Source organism: Fusarium sambucinum, chromosome I (assembly GCF_050947815.1).
Source record: "Fusarium sambucinum isolate potato_lamoka chromosome I, whole genome shotgun sequence".
Taxonomy (NCBI): domain Eukaryota; kingdom Fungi; phylum Ascomycota; class Sordariomycetes; order Hypocreales; family Nectriaceae; genus Fusarium; species Fusarium sambucinum.
The window spans coordinates 6020540-6036717 of NC_139294.1; the positions used below are offsets into that span (position 1 = coordinate 6020540).

Consider the following 16178-nt stretch of genomic DNA (forward strand, 5'->3'; position numbering starts at 1 on the left):
TCTTATAAAAATTAGATTAATAGCCTTTATTTATAAGTTAAACCTTTTAATTTTATATAAAGAGGATAAAAAGAAAAGGCTAAAGGAAATATAATAGCTTAAAAAGGTTATTTTAAAGAAAGAGGTTAAGCTATCTAGAAGATAAACTATATTCCTTAAGGTATTTAATATAATAATCTTATATAATAATTAGTTTAATTAATTAGAAAGGTATATTATAATAGTAATTAAGGCCTTTAAGTTATAGCCTGCTGGTTATAGCCTAAGACTATAAATATGCAACTGGAAGAAGTCTAGATAAAGAAGCCTAAAGCTAAAGGCTATCTCGGTGCGGATTATCTAGTTAATTAACTAAATAACGCTGCTTCTATCGTAAGAGATTCGTGATGTTATTAACTAGGGACTTCTTGTTGTATGAATCAACGTGATAGACTCAGTCTAGTCAATTGGATCAGAAAATGAATATGAGACTTCAAACTAGTATCAAAGTCTAAAAATAACATGTTGTGCTGGAACGGAGACTAGACGCCGTTGTCTCTGGCTACAATTCGGATTAATATATTCTCGCCTCCAAAGAGCTAGGCCAAGCTTCGGTATATTGGCTCACTAATCGCTATGCACATAAGACTCAAGTAGCACACTTTCAGTTTAGTTGATTAATAAGGTTGAAGAAATATCTCCTGCATCAAAGATTATAGCTCATTGGGACCTTTGATGTGTGAATGTTTTTCTACCGGTATTGTCAGTGAGGTTAAGTATTATTAAATACAGATCGGCATAAAACCTGCTCTAGCGAGATACTATAAACTATCTATTACCTATTCTTGAGAGAACCTTGGATGTGAAGACTTGTTAATAATTTGGTCTACGCGAATAGATTAACCTTTTATGAAAACTAAAAGAAAATTGAGAATGCCTAGGCGAAAACTGAAGAGATCGTAAAAAACAAATAAACTATCTGTAAACATGTACAGTATGTACAGCGTGACCTGTCTCCCTGTTTTCGAAACTATACCGAGTTTTTTAAGAAGCTCCCACAGTCTCCTTGATGAAGGATTGGAACTCGTCCATATTTCTAGTCTGTACATAGACCGAACCAGGACCGGTGAAGCGACACACCAGGCCCTCTCCTGTCTTCAGACCGGTCATGGCTCCTCCACCGGCCTTCTCAATCGAATAATTGCAACTCCATGCCACAAGATGGCCGTTGTCTACAATGTGCTGCTCGCCTGGTTGTAGCTGTGGTAGAGTTAGTAGTGTGGGTAACAGAAGTGTTGAAGAAACTTACATCTAGTCGGTCGACAGCGCCAAAGCTCGTGAGCCACATGATACCTTGACCCTCGACACGAAAGACAAAGAGGTCTTCACCTGAGAACAAGGCCTTTCCAAGTCCTTGGGTCTCTCTTTTCTTGGTAACTTCGGAAGTGCTGGCGAGGAAAGCGTCTTTGCCAATAGCCCAGGACTGGCTGCCGTCAACGTGTAGAGAGATAATATCCCCAAAAAGTGTCGGGCCAAGGGTGACACGACCCGGCCCAGCGTACAAGGACTCATACATGTTACCTCCGGTAAAGAGTTTTCCGAAAGAAAATTTGGATTTTCCAGATATTTCTACAGAGCCTGACATGTGAATCATGGCTCCAGATTTGGAACGCACAGTGGTGCCTTGTTGAAGCTCGACGTTAAGAACGGCGTTGGTGTCGCGATGGGCGATGCTGAAACGACCGCCTGGGAAATTGCCAGAGTCATTTTGAGGGACCATGCCTTGCTGGGGCTGTCCATATCCTTGTTGGTGCGCCATGGCTGTTCTATGAATTTATGTAAACAAAGATATGTTGATTGTAGTTGAAAATTGCGTGCGATGATTTTCGACGATAGTGGATGTCGCGATATCGAGATGAGAATAGGAAGATGGAGAGGAAATTGCAACATGAAAGAATATCCATAGCTTTATATCATCTTTTCAGTAAGCATTACACATGTCCGTCATAAGTCTGAAAGGCACTTCGGTAACTCCGCTTACATCAAGGCTCACTGACAGCACTAATCCATTTCAGGCTATATCATTAGCTGAACATTTCGTGTTGAAGACAAATCTGCCTCGATCTATCCCTGTTGAGGTATAGTATCAAGTCTCTGCAAGGGCAGTTGACTAATTGTCAGCCTTAAAGTAAGGCACTCTTTTGTTTACTTGCATGTGACAGGTATTGAAAATAAGGATAAACTGTGACATCGTGAGCTTATTGGATTGGTGGGTGGGACCTGTTTCGCCGATGGATCGTAATGCTGGTTTTGTATGGTTTGAGAGTTTTTCAGCTCATAAATTGAGCCATGGATTCATCGAATCAGATGCCCAGGCATCGCAGTAATATCGAGTTGGAAGAGCATCCACAAAGATTTATTGGGTCAAAAGGAGGACATCACTCTGTATTGCTGCTGTGCACCAGATCGGCGCTTGGGTCACAGCTCGGGTACACTCGCTTTGGGCTTTAAGATGTCAGATTTTGTGAACATTTTGCGAACACACTCACAGCCTGGTTGCCAAGGACCTAAGATGGTACTTTTTAGTGATCGTCGAGCTCATTTCCTCATTTGTACGCATATGTTCTCACTCTAGTTGGCTATTAACATTAATTACTGGTTGTTCATCCCCTCCCTGTATTTGATGTTGCGACTGTCCGATTGGAGCTAATGAGGAACAATCTGACATCAATTCTGTATGTCAAGTTGATAGGCCCACGCACATCTAGTGCTACCCTCCCGCCATCAGCGCTTGGATGATATGAGCCATCAGAAAAGGCAAGATATGTGATGGGGACAAACTGGAAGTCGAAATCGTATTGCACCGCTTTTGGCAACCTTCTGATGAGAATGAACCGCGCTAGAGTGAGTAAGCACGAATCGATTCGCGGATCGTCAAGGACCAGAACAGCTGGTAGGGAAATATCTTGCTGGAGTGACATATATATAGCGCTACTAGTGAATTCTGAAATGCATACATTGCCAGTCGCCGCCAGAAGATTTGAATATGGCCACAATCACAATTTGATCTTCAATTAACTATGTTTACATCGATCGTGACTTCCATATTTGAGCAACTGACTGTCTTGGTGCCTGAGGCGAGTGTGCCTAACTAAATTCAACACACGTATGGAAAGGAATCGAGTTTTTGAAACCCTATAACCTTGCAATGACGGAGTTTTGAGAACTTTCCTTTTGAGCCCGCAGTGCTACTTGCTGGTCAGTCTCATCTGTAGCTGGGGCAAGTTTAACTCTGATGATGCCATGGGTCTGAGCAATCCAGGATATGGACGGAAAGGATATGATACTGTTGTAAAGGCCACTGAAACATTCACCCAAACAGGCGGGCTCAAGTCCTTGGTAGTCGGTAAGGTAATCTTCACAGATCCAATCAAAACGTGCACATACAGGCATTACAACAGTCAACGGACGATAGGTGAAAAAGGACAGCCATTTAATTATTCGAAGCTTCATCAGTATCGTTATATTCATTTCTAAACCTTGATAAACACCGAGCGCCCCTAACATTGTACCGTTCATCATCGCCAAATTTTATCTACTCCACCAAAACTCCTACCAGCCTTCCGGCAGGCGGGGAATATAGTCCATGCTGTGCCCGATAGCTGCAGATATAACATCAAGTAAGCCATTTCCTTTAAAGAGCCTCCTCACCAGAGTCTTTGAGGAATACGCCCCTAGTCACCATTCGTCGCTCTTATTGACTGTATGGCATCCAATTCCTCCAATGAAGTCTCTTGCCTCTCCCTCGGTTTCCACAACCTTGAGCTTTCTGCCTGCACGCGCTGTGTCGATGGTCAAAACACCAGAAGGATCGATGACGACTATAGTTCTTCCGTCAAGAAGTAGACGGGTAATATCAGCTTGGATAATGCGTTGGGCGACGGCGTTGAATGAGAAGACATCGCGGAATGAAAAGACAATGGCGCATGCATGGCGGCTGCTTCCACAGCCAGGATCGTCAGGGTTTGGTGCGCCGAGAACTCGTGTAATCTCGCGAGTAAGGCGCTCTGATCCTGCGAAGCGGACGACACCGCGCAGGCTAAAAATAAGAATTTCTTTGTTGCAGTTGGAGTGGTGGGGTTCATTGTCGCCTGCGACAATAGTAGCCACGGATGTGCGCACAGTCGCTTGGGCGATTTGGCTGACATCCATCATGTGAAGTCCCATATCGCTCGATAACTGTTCGCAGATAGCTACACCTCGTACGCTGTTTCCTCGGCTGTCAAGCTTGGGGGAGAAGACGGCAATACCCATTTGACCAGGCAGAGCACCGATGATACCACCAGCCACGCCGCTCTTGGCTGGAATGCCGATTCGTGAGAGCCAATCGCCGGCAGCATCGTACATGCCGCATGTACTCATAACTGAGAGAATCTGTCGGACACTGTCCTGGGGAATGATTCTTTCGCCAGAAATGGGTTGGATTCCTGCGTTACAGAGAGTAGCTGCCATAGTGGCTAAGTCGCGCACGTTGACGTTGATGGCGCATTGACGAATGTATCCTTTAACAATTTGCTGCGTGTCGCCAGTGATGATACCGGCTGCCTTGAGCATATATCCGATTCCCATGTTTCGGTCAGCACCTCGTAGCTCAGCCTCATAGACCTCTTCGCAGACGTGCAATTGTCGGCCAGCCAATAGTGAAAGCGCGTTCAGAATACGCTCTGTTCTCTGGTCAGAAGTCCAGTCTGGTTTTCCGATGAGAGAATGGGCTGTGATGGCTCCAGCGTTGATCATGGGGTTCATGGGTCTGTTGCTGCCGCGTTCCAAGGAGAGGCTGTTAAACGCGTCGCCTGAAGGCTCTACACCAATCTTTTCGAGGACCTTGTCAAGACCAGCATCTTCAATTGCGAGGGCGTAGACAAAGGCTTTGGAGATGGATTGAATGGAAAACTCAATGTCGTCGTCTCCGGCAGAGTATACCTGGCCGTCTACCATGGCCAAAGCCACCGCTACTTTGGAAGTGTCGGCTTTGGCCAGGGTTTCAATGTAGCTGGCTGGCTTGCCACCCTCAATAGGGCGGGCATTCTCCAGCACTTGGTTCAGGTAGTCAGGGATAGGAGATTTCATAACGATTTCTTTTTCAAATGTATTGGAGATTGCTTTGTGTTCTTGATTTTGTTCTACTTATTTTAGAAAAAAAAACAAGAATCAAAACTGGAGATGGAGTTTCTTATGAGAAGAGAATATTTTTCGAGGGCACAGAATGTCGTCAGCCAAGGTAGGACTAATTTTTACATAATGGCTCGGCCAATGGTGGTAGTGGAATCCTCTTTGCTAGACTAGACTAGGGGCGATCCACTGACAACTTCTCCCAGCTTCGTGTGAGACAATAGGGTAGACGCATATTATCATTTGTCATATAAACACTGTAGATGCTCACATGGCCAACAAAAAGGTTTAGGGCTTGTCTATAGAGTAGTATCCTCTTTGCTAATATTTATAATTGGATTTAAATGAAGGATGGACTAGTTACGAGTCTCTAGAGTCTCGAACGCCGACTATCGTTCGAGTTTGTTACTTGCCGAAGGAGACACTACAAACCCAACAGTTTCCCGACCCAACAAGGTAGCTGACGCAATAAGCGAGGAAAGTTGCTACAAGATCTGCATATGATGATAAACCGGAGACTGATTAAAAATATGACCCAAGTATTTCCTTCCCGTCTTAACCGAGCTGATGCTATGTCTGTTGAAGGAAACTGTATATGGTTTATTGTAGCACTTTCACCTCGACGTGAAACTACAATGAAACTCTTATCGATAAGACATCGTGTAGCATCGATTGGTCCATCGCGGTCCCAGCCTACGCGTCTCACCGACGTGTTCTAGAGACCCCAGAATTCCTTACTAGCAAAAGACAAAAAAGGACGGGAGAAGACATCGCTTACAGTGCTGTTTTGGTGAGGGGTTGATGGCTTATTTCTGTCATAAGATATCCACCCTTTACGCTAATGAAATTCCCTTTCGATCCGGAAAAATTGACTTGACCATATCGGTCACCTTGAACCTCTTGTCGCTCCGTGCTTTAATCACCCACATCTTCTGGTCCTAAGAAGACTCCACGAGTATCGACTCTTTATAGTGGAGAAGGCTTCTTTCATTGATCAATTGTAGAGTCTCAGTTCTCTATCATTCTTGACCAATACCAATACCTAGTGCTTTAAAATCCACAGAAATGACCCCCTTCAACCTGTCGTGTCTGGCCATTTGTGATCCCTGCTGAAAACGAAGTGACGCCCGCAAAAAACAAGCTTTATTCAGCTCTCGATCCTTGCTGGATCCCCTGTCAAATGTCTCACTGGCGCAACATCATTGGCTGGACTGCGCCACCATCACCGTCAAGACGGTAGCAGGTTTATCACGATTCCAACCTCCCGAGCATTTCTTTCAACCCTTTTTAACCTTATCTTTAACTCTTTTTTTCTCTGTCAAGGTTCCGCTACCCTAAGAATCGCTCCCTCCGTTATATTTCCTCTGCGTCTACCACAATGGCGAGCAATATCCTCCCAGGAAACGGGCATGGGCATGGACATGGACACAACAGCTCTGGTCATAGAGACGAATCAACCCCGCTTCTGCCACAGCTCTCAAGTCACATTGCACATGAAGGCGAAAGTGGAAGAAGCGGCTTCCATCCGCGTCATTTCTTCGCTGTGCTCTGGAGAAGCTCATGCACCGCGTCCATGTGGGTGAACGTTCTGTGGCCAATTGTCCCCATCGCCATCATCCTTCAGTTCTTTCCTGGCATGCATCTCTGGAAGTTTGCTACCGCCTACATCGCCGTCATCCCGACGGCCAATCTTCTGGGTTTTGCTGGGCAGGAATTTGCACGAAAGATGCCCAAGGTAGCAGGCATTCTCATTGAGACGACGTTCGGATCCATCATTGAGATTATCCTCTTCATTGTTCTCCTTGTAAAGCATGAGAATCAGGCCTCCAACGACAATGGAGACGAAGGAAACCTCATTCCCATTATTCAAGCCGCTATCCTTGGCAGTATTCTGACCAACTTGCTCCTCTGTCTCGGTCTCTGCTTCTTCGTCGGAGGTCTCAAGCAAGCCAGTCAGAAATTCCACGCCATTGTATCAGAAGTTGGCACCGGTCTGTTACTTGTGGCTGCTTTTGGTCTCCTCATTCCAAGCGCATTCTACTCCGCTCTGAAGGCCGAGGTTGTACCTGACTTTCCAGGTTTCAAAGTGCTACATGAAAAATTCACAGAGGACAAGCTACAAGAAGACGTTGTGCGTATCAGCCAAGCAACCTCTGTTGCACTGATCGTTGCATTCTTCATGTACATCTGGTACCAGGCCAGCAGCCAGCACAGCATCTTTGACGAGGTTATTGAGATGGATGAGCACCGGGACGCTGATCGTGAAGCGGACATGGAAAAGCCAAAGTTCACCATGACCGAGACCATCGTCGCTCTTCTTATCGCTTTGGTGTTTGTGACAGCCCTTCTCATCTTTCTGGTTGAGAAAATTGAGCATGTTGTTGAAAGTGGTATACCCGATCAGTTCTTGGGTCTTATTCTTCTTCCCTTTGTCGAGAAGGCGGCTGAACATTTGACTGCGATTGATGAAGCTTACGGTAAGATCTTGCTACTTGATAAATCGCTATTGCTAATGAATTATAGACGGAGTCATCAATGTTGCCCTGTATCACTGCCTGGGGCCCTCTATCCAGACCGCCCTTTTCAATGGTCCGCTCGTCGTTCTCGTTGGTTGGGCCATCGGAAAGCCAATGGATCTTAACTTTGAGATTTTCATGATTGTTCTGCTTGTTTTGTCTATTCTGGTCGTAGGCAACTTTCTCCGCGATGGCGAGTCCAACTGGCTGGAAGGAGGTCTTCTCGTGGTATGTAGAGCCCGATCTCGCAGATATGAACCACGACTAACATATGCAGGTTATCTACGCCATTATTGCTATCGCATGCTGGTACTATCCCAACCCTGATGTAGCTACTTCCAACGGACTAGAAGGCTCCGAGATGGTCAACGTGACGATGAGTGTCGATACACTCCGTCAATTACAGCAGCTTCTCAACGCACATCTGCAATTGTAGATAACCATGTCATGTTGTACTTCACACGCATGGAAACGGACAGTTGGCCGCGTCCGAGATAATTGCGACGTCTTCTCAAGATAAGCTAACTGCTCCACGAGCACCAATATGGAATGAGTTCCTGTATACGAGGTTGGAAGACATCAGGATCGCAAGCGGTTCGGGATGGATAATCATGGGCATTCATGTGGACTTCAATAGGCAACTGTGAGCATCTTGCAAAGAAATAGCAATTCATTCAAGTCGTTAAGGAAATAAAGTATTATCAACAGCAGTAAATCACTGCTTCTCAAATATCAAGACCTGACTGTCAAAATCTCCCTCAAACCGCAACTGAACACCGAGGTTCATGAGAGTCGAGCCAGATACAGTCTGGTTGCCGTCCAAAACATACTTGGCATCTGCATCCAGATCTTGCAGACGGAACCAAGGCCAGGAAAAGTTGATGGTAGCACGAGTCTGGAAAGCGAACAAGACAACTTTCTTGCCGTCCTCAGAGATGAACTGTCCAGCCGGGTACTTGGTGTCCTCGGGGAGAGCTAGTCTATAGAAATCACCCGTAATGACAATCGGGTTAATCTTTTCGGATAGCTGGATAAGACCCGGAATTTGATCTCTCTCTTCAGCTTCCAGATCACTGGGATCAAGCTCGACACCGAATGATCCGCCCATCATGGCAACATGGGCTCTGAACTTGACAGATGTTGTACGACCAGTGACTTGGTTGGGGACATGAGAGAGATGGGCTCCCATTGCAGAAGGGGGATAAGCGAGAGAAGTACCAAATTGGATTGCGATGCGCTCGACAGCATCTGTATCATCAGATGTCCAAATCTGGGGGAACCACTGAAGAACGCCAGGGTCAAATCGACCACCTCCTGATGCACAACCTTCCCAAAGAACATCCGGGAAACGACTGGTAAGGACTTCAAAAACATGATACAAGCCCACCATGTACTTATAGTTGAGGGTTTGATCAGGAGTCTCGTGAATGCCACGGTTGTTATCCCACTTGACATATGAAATTGGTGACTCGCTGAGGATCTTGGAAACAGCGTCGATGATAAACTCTTGGACCTCTGGCAAAGCAAGGTTGAGAACAAGTTGCGAACGAGTTTCGGTTCGGGGATAAGACCCTGAGTGGAGAGCCCAGTCGGGATGTTCGTTGTACAGGTCTGACTCGGGATTGACCATCTCTGGCTCAAACCAGATACCAAACTTGAGCTTTTCGGAGGAATTGGCTACTGTGAGCTGGGTAACGTCCTCAACAAGGGGAGTAAGTCCTTCGGGGAAGCGAGACTTGTCAGGCTGCCAATCACCAAGACCGAGCTTATCAATCGTTCGAGCATACTTGTTGCCAAACCAGCCGTCGTCCATGACAAAGAGCTTGATACCGAGGTCCGCAGATTGCTTTGCAATTTTGTAGATAGATGTCTCGTTGATGTCAAATGCCAAGCCCTCCCAGCTGTTAAGGAGGGCAGGTCTAGTCTCTTCAGCAAACTTGCTCTTCATCAAATGCTTTCTGTAAAGCCTGTGGAACTGTCTCGACATGCCACCGACACCCTTGTTCGAGAAGACAGACACAACTTCAGGTGTGGTGAAAGTCTGACCAGGTTTGAGAGGCCATGAGAAGTCGATGGGGTTGATGCCTAGAAGAGCACGAGTAAGACCTTGCGAGCTCTTTTCGACATCAACTGCAAATGAGCCGGTGTAAACGAGAGAGAAACCCCAAGCTTCGCCTTGTGATTCAGTGGTGTCTGGTGAAACGAGTGCGAGAAAAGGGTTGTGGAGATGAGAAGAGTAACCAGTCGAGCTTTGGAAGCTACAGTTCCTGTCAGTATAATGAACTCATAATGAACAAACTTGTACTTACCCCTGTGTGCCATAATCAACCTTGCGACGCACTCGCATGCCCTCACGGGACCAATCACCTCTGATCTCGATAAGATCTAGGTCCTCTTGTCGGAAGTCAACACTCCAACTGGCAACCTTTTTGAGAGTAACAGTTGTGTTTCCCTTGTTGGTAATATCCACGCTTCGCACGATAGCGTCATATTTGGGGAAGATGGAATATGTCAAGTCCACAGCGATGGAGCTGTAGTTGTCATACATATGCACAACAAGACTTGAGACATCATCAGAATCACCAAACGTGGCTGGGAGACCAGGCAACCCAGGCTTTCCTTGTACGAGGTCGTGCGACTTGTAGCGGAAATCGGTGACTGTAGTGCCACTGGCTTGTTGGATCTGGAAAGCTGGTAGTCTGAAGTCTCCTCTTCCATGGTCTGGAAACTCGCGTCGGACTCGACCGATGAGATTAACCCAGCCTTGGACGGGACCGACTTCTGCCTCAATGGTACCTCCCGCAACGGGACCGCCATAGTGGTCGTTGATTAGATCACCTGTGGTGTTGTCGACGTGGAAGCGATACGAGACATTGTCTCCATTGAGGGCGAAAGAGGTTCCATCAACATCAATTGCTACAATTGTTAGCGTTGAGGCCTCATGAGATCAAGAAACTTACGACTTGAACTTTGAGCCAGAGCGGAGAGCGACTGGCCCAGGACTATCGCAGCCGTAGAGATATGCTTGAACCTGAGCAATACCATCTTGTCGTCTGTAGATAACTTGCACAGCGATTGAAAAGGGCAAAAAGTCAATGGCAGACACAAGCTTTTTAAGCTCTTCTCCTCCCGGGTCACTAACGAGTAGATCAGCAACTCGAGGTTAAATTCACACTTAAAGTAACATCATGCGGTGATCCCGCATCTCAACGGTGTGTCGGACCGATCATAATTTGGAGAAAACTGGGCATTTGGAGGAGACGATGAACTTTGCTGCCATTTGTTTCCCGAACATTGCTCCTTCAAGAAACGATCGTCGCTGCTCGTGTGGAGGATCGGCCGATACTCTCCACGCTCGGGGCTTTAGCCAGTGGTTGTCATGACGTCGTCGTCAGGCGCACGAATAAGAGAGATGAATTGGAGAGGGGAAGTATAACCGTGCATAATAGAATTGACGGAGTCAATGGGATCAGAATAATTGCAGGTAATGATCCAGAACAAATGCTTATAGCCGGCTAAAACTTGATGTAACGATGTACTTGTGCGGACAAACCTTTTTCCCTTGACAAAGCCAGTCGCCAAGACTCATGATTGGTCGATAACCTAACCGTTGAGAGTCAATGACAGCTTGTAATGGTGAGTGCTTTATCCCCTAACAAATCTCACGATCTTGGTTACTGTTGAAGTTTTAGACAAAATGAGCTTGCAAAATGTCATCCTCCCTCTACAAGACTCATCAAAGCAATGGGACATACAAATAGAAGATGGTGTCGTATCGTCTATGAAACCATCTGGCAGCCCTTCTCCAAACCCAAGTCTCTTACTCCCCTCACTGTGTCATCCGCATATCCATCTCGACAAGCCATACCTTCTAACATGCAATCACTCCTCTTCCGACAAGCACCCGGACTATTCGGATCTTGTTCCAAAATCAGGAAGCTTTAACGAAGCCTTATCTAACACGGCCGAAGCAAAGAAACGTTACACCCCAGACGACTTGTACCTGCGCGGGTCTCAGCTCCTCGCCACGAGCTACGCACAAGGTGTCACGTGTGTCAGAGGCTTTGTTGAACTTGATAATGTCACGCAACTTGGACCTCTGAAAACAGGGCTTCGGCTGAAGAAGGAATTTGAAGGATTCGTGGATTTGCAGATTTGTGCTTTTGCGCAGGATCCAATTTTCTCTACTGAACATGGAGATGAGAATCGAGATATCCTTACAAAAGCTTTGGAAGAGTTCGGATCGTCTATCGATGCTCTAGGGACCACGCCGTACGTGGAAGAGAATGGCGATATGGAGAAAAAGAACATACAATGGGCTATTGAAACAGCACTGCAGCACAATCTGAATCTCGACTTCCATACAGAATTCAATCTGAAGGAGGGTGATGCTATGGAATTGTTCAACTATACTGTTGACCAACTTGTTGCCAATCACTGGCCTACCCACTCTGGCGCCCCTACTGTCGTTCTCGGGCATGCCACAAGACTAACACTGGCGTCCCACAAAGAGCTCCGCAAATTTTCTGACAGACTTCAAGAGACGAAGCTACCAGTTCACTTTGTCGGATTGCCTACTAGCGACGTCTTCATGATGGGTCGGCCAACCTCCGATGATGTATCAGAGCAAGACACACCACTCAGCCGCCAATGTGGCACTCTGCATGTACCAAAGATGATCCAGGAGTATGGACTCAAGGCTTGTTTGTCCGTGAACAACGTGGGCAATGCATTCACGCCGTATGGGACTGGAGATCCTCTTGGGGTAGCGAGTTGGGGCGTTGGACTCTTTCACGCGGGTAAGACGGATGATGCGAAACTGCTTTATGAATCTGTTAGTACTCGTGCGATGGACGCGATTAAACCTTCAGGGGTCGATTACAAGACAAAGAGCCGTATAGAAGAGAAGAAGAACCTCACGTCCATGATTCTGTTCAAGAACCAAAAGAACATCGAGATCCAATCACCACAAGGGAGGACGATACAAGTGCCCGCTCGACAGAGGTTGTCTGTCAAAGACATTGTTTGGGATCCACCAGAGACAAGATTTAGAAGCGTGATTAGATAGTCTTTCCGCATTTTGAATTGTGTGTCATTTAGAATTATATACTATGAAAATTAAAGAAATTGTTATATAATAGAATAGACCCCTAAGCTTTGCACAAAGCTCCATCTGAAGTCTCAACCCAATAATCTGACCCAACACATGTTGGACAGTAGAACAAATGTGTAGGATCCCACTTGTTCTTGGTGGCCAAATGTGTCTGATACAAGCTACCGTAGAAAGCCTGTCGGTAGTCGGGGTCATTGCGATCACCCTCATTCATGTAAGCTCCAGTCTTGGGAGCCAGCTTCTTCGATGCTGCACCTTTCACGAAAGTCACTTCATCATTCGCAGCCTTGCGTTCAGCAGGAGTCGCAGTCTTGGAAACACCCTGACTTGAAACGATGGCATAGTATGACTTTCTCCAGGCTGGGTGAAGACCACTGGATTCGTCCGCAGCATCCTTAAAGACCTGGCCTCCGGAGCAGAAAAGGATGACGTTGGTGCCGAATTCATCAGGCTTGCCACTGATGACTTCAACAGCATCTCGGACATTGTCGAAGCTCTTGACGCTCTCGCGATCAATCAGTCTTGAGGTGAGAATTGAGGTGTCACCGGCGGGATTGTAAAGTCCTGACTCAGCTTCGTAAAAAGACCAGTAGTCGGAGTATGTCGCCCAACTCTCACTCATGTACAGCTGGTCCTTGAACTTACTCAAGACCTTGCGAACTGGGGCCCAACTAGCTTCAGCCTCCTCACGGGTCTTTCCGATGGCCCAAAATCCGTGAGAGTAACCAGATGTGGCGTTGCCTACAAAGACGGTAGGGAAGTTGCGGAACCAGTACCCGTATCCTGCAAACCCAGCATCATTGAGATCAGGAAGTTTCTGTAGCAAAACAGATACAGCGTCGAGAAGATCTTTGTTCTTCTCAGTCTTCTCAAGTGGTGCAACTTCAAAGTGGTGAGCTGTGACAGTGTTGACATTAGGGTGGGCTTTGACAGTGCTGCTCAGCGTGATAGCGTAACCTGGTCCGCCGCCACGCATGGCACGGAAGAGGTCAGAGTTGTGACAGTGGTTGACGGTAATTATTTTGCCATTAGCCAGCATCACTTCTGCCTCGAGGATCTGATCAGCACCGAGACCGTAGTTTCTCGTAGCTGGGCCATGGCCACCTCCTGATGCCCAACCACCAATGGCACCAGGGGTGATAGAGCCACCGCCGACGACAATGACGTTGTTGGCCTTGGCTACCTTGTAAACATCGCGCCACTGGTAGTTGCCATCAATCGTGATAGTGCTTCCAGTCCAGCCAGACTTATCACAGCTGCTCTTGGGCTTGAAAGTCTTTCGAAACTCGATCTTGTTCTTATACTGATGTAACCATAGTTCAAGCCCACCGTAGCCGTCCGAGCGACCAAGAAGATCATGGCCAGTGCCAGTGACGACCAGCCTCAAGTTACGTTCTTGAGCATAGGCCAGGGTATTTCTGATTTGTGACCGTGTAGTAGCATTTACGGCGTAAACGGGCGACGATCCCAGACTGCAGGTAGTTGGCTCTTGGCCAGCGCTGTAGTCCACTGGAGCGCATGTAATGTTATGGGGATAAGGCCTTCCAATTGGGTCTGAAGACTGGAAGTCTTGATCAGACCACATTTTGTTTACATAGGCACAGTGCTTGAGGTCCTCGGCCGGACCAGGGTAGCATGATTGTGCGATAGGCTGTGTCTTGATGAGCCCCCCGTCGACGTGCTCGTCGAAAGTTTGCCAATCAGAAGGGGAAGGCCAGCAGCCTTGACCTGGGATCTTTGCAGCATGTCAGCAAAAAGGGCACAGACATATCATATCTAGTTTAAAACTCTTTCAAAACTTACACATTTGCACTGGGAGTCGCGCTTTGACGAATCAATTATGTCCTTGGCCCAAGATCCAGCAGGAAGAAGGGCGAGGAGGGGGAGAAGTACACTGATTTGCATATCGAACGACAAATCAGATCGTCTACTTGCTTTGGGCGTCAGGAAAAAGAAAAAGGTGTTTTGAGTAGAGAGGCTGCAGCTAAGTGGGTGGCCTCTTGATAAGTTTTAATCTATTCAGAGCAAGAGCAAGAGTATTCCTTTTTGTATGGGTTACAGTGTCATGGTCATTGTGGGGGCAATTTGTACAACCCTGTTCACCTTACGGAACCCGATATGCGAATCGTGGCAATAAGCGAAGCTATATTAAGACCCGTATATCGCTTTACTATGACATTTCATCTCGCAGTAGCTAGAGACATTGAGGCAGGTCATCAATGCAATCTAGATATCAAGAATTACTGTTGGTGGGTGAAGAACCAAGACAGTTGAGTTGGCTGCAAGACATGGGGGTCCCCTGCACATCAGCCCCTGTGTCAACGGTCGACTACTCCATATTCGATGTGACCTCGTTTCTCATCTGAGTATCTGAGCAAATTAAAAACGGCGCCGGTTCGTTAGAAAAGTGAGATGTCATATAAGAGGCAACCAGCAGCGAGTTTGTGAATTGTTTGCTTCATAATCAGGTCATCAGCCTCGCTATCTCGGAACTCATCGAGAAAGCGAGACAGACATGTATGCTTTGCGTTGTATGATCGGGTTGGTAGCTTTGATCGAAAACTAATGCCAAGAGTTCTATATACTTCTTTTGGAATGGTAAATGGCCAATGCTGTAAGATGTATCACTTTTCAGCATTTGTCGAATGACCATAGCCGTCCTGGGCTGAACTCCAGGTAATAGTCCAATCTATTCGCTTACTTCACCCCAGTAGTGCTTACTTACACTCTATGCAATCGCTGGTGTATTCGAGTTGTCAAAAACACAGAATAAAAGGCTCGTCCTGTCAATTTAAAGTGAAACATGGCGTCGTCCGGTTATCGACGCCAAGAACCACACCAACGGGAGGAACGGGACGGCAACATGCACTGGGCAGGCAACTGTAGATAGATACTTTGATAGCCAACCTCAGTCATGGAAAATGGTACAGATCTCCACGGTCGTCCAGGTTCGGGGATAGGCTTCCTGACATGGTTAGTTGCCCGCCGGGGAACAAATTAGCTCTTACTGGGAACTAAGAGGCGAAAGCCATTAAATCCTTTCAAGTGATGAATATGAGCTGTAAAATAAGAATGCGGCTTGCCATATTTGTACCAATAGAGCCGAAACGGACAAGATCTGCATAATGCGTGTGAGCAAACCGTGGACAGTGGGATCCTCTGATTCGTTCCAGACCTTGACCAGAATACGGAAAAAGCAAAAATAAAAAAGACGATGTAACGGCGGCAACTTGTCTCTTCTCTCACTTGTCGCTTCTGTGGGCGAGTTTGCTTCGTTTACCCACTGTTTGCATTTCTGCGTAGCACTATTGGACTTTGCCTCTTGTATGCAGTTAGCAAACGACTTTGTAGCTGAGAATCGACGGGAGTTTGCTTCGCCTAGACGGACGGGACCTCCA

The 16178-nt window shown here is 46.7% G+C and overlaps 6 protein-coding genes across 6 annotated transcripts; 2 read left to right on the forward strand and 4 right to left on the reverse strand.

Moving 5' to 3' along the window:
• Positions 1-1023: 1023 nt before the first annotated feature.
• On the reverse strand, positions 1024-1798 carry FSST1_004657 (tryptophan RNA-binding attenuator protein-like domain-containing protein; the record flags this gene model as incomplete). The annotated part of the gene is made up of 2 exons (XM_083230854.1): positions 1024-1239; positions 1289-1798. 2 exons carry the CDS (start codon positions 1796-1798, stop codon positions 1024-1026), a joined length of 726 nt encoding a protein of 241 aa, XP_083088087.1.
• A 1919-nt stretch (positions 1799-3717) lies between these two features.
• FSST1_004658 (glutaminase) lies at positions 3718-5109 on the reverse strand (the record flags this gene model as incomplete). Its single annotated transcript, XM_083230855.1, has 1 exon — positions 3718-5109. One exon carries the CDS (start codon positions 5107-5109, stop codon positions 3718-3720), a length of 1392 nt encoding a protein of 463 aa, XP_083088088.1.
• Positions 5110-6529: 1420 nt separating this feature from the next.
• FSST1_004659 (uncharacterized protein) lies at positions 6530-8103 on the forward strand (the record flags this gene model as incomplete). Its single annotated transcript, XM_083230856.1, has 3 exons — positions 6530-7628; positions 7675-7895; positions 7945-8103. 3 exons carry the CDS (start codon positions 6530-6532, stop codon positions 8101-8103), a joined length of 1479 nt encoding a protein of 492 aa, XP_083088089.1.
• A 279-nt stretch (positions 8104-8382) lies between these two features.
• On the reverse strand, positions 8383-10712 carry FSST1_004660 (Melibiase-domain-containing protein; the record flags this gene model as incomplete). The annotated part of the gene is made up of 3 exons (XM_083230857.1): positions 8383-9925; positions 9977-10583; positions 10628-10712. The coding sequence occupies 3 exons, from the start codon at positions 10710-10712 to the stop codon at positions 8383-8385; spliced, it is 2235 nt and encodes a 744-aa protein (XP_083088090.1).
• Positions 10713-11364: 652 nt separating this feature from the next.
• Positions 11365-12735, forward strand: FSST1_004661 (uncharacterized protein; the record flags this gene model as incomplete). Its single annotated transcript, XM_083230859.1, has 1 exon — positions 11365-12735. One exon carries the CDS (start codon positions 11365-11367, stop codon positions 12733-12735), a length of 1371 nt encoding a protein of 456 aa, XP_083088091.1.
• Positions 12736-12817: 82 nt separating this feature from the next.
• On the reverse strand, positions 12818-14685 carry FSST1_004662 (uncharacterized protein; the record flags this gene model as incomplete). The annotated part of the gene is made up of 2 exons (XM_083230860.1): positions 12818-14515; positions 14584-14685. The coding sequence occupies 2 exons, from the start codon at positions 14683-14685 to the stop codon at positions 12818-12820; spliced, it is 1800 nt and encodes a 599-aa protein (XP_083088092.1).
• Between the last annotated feature and the right edge of the window lie 1493 nt (positions 14686-16178).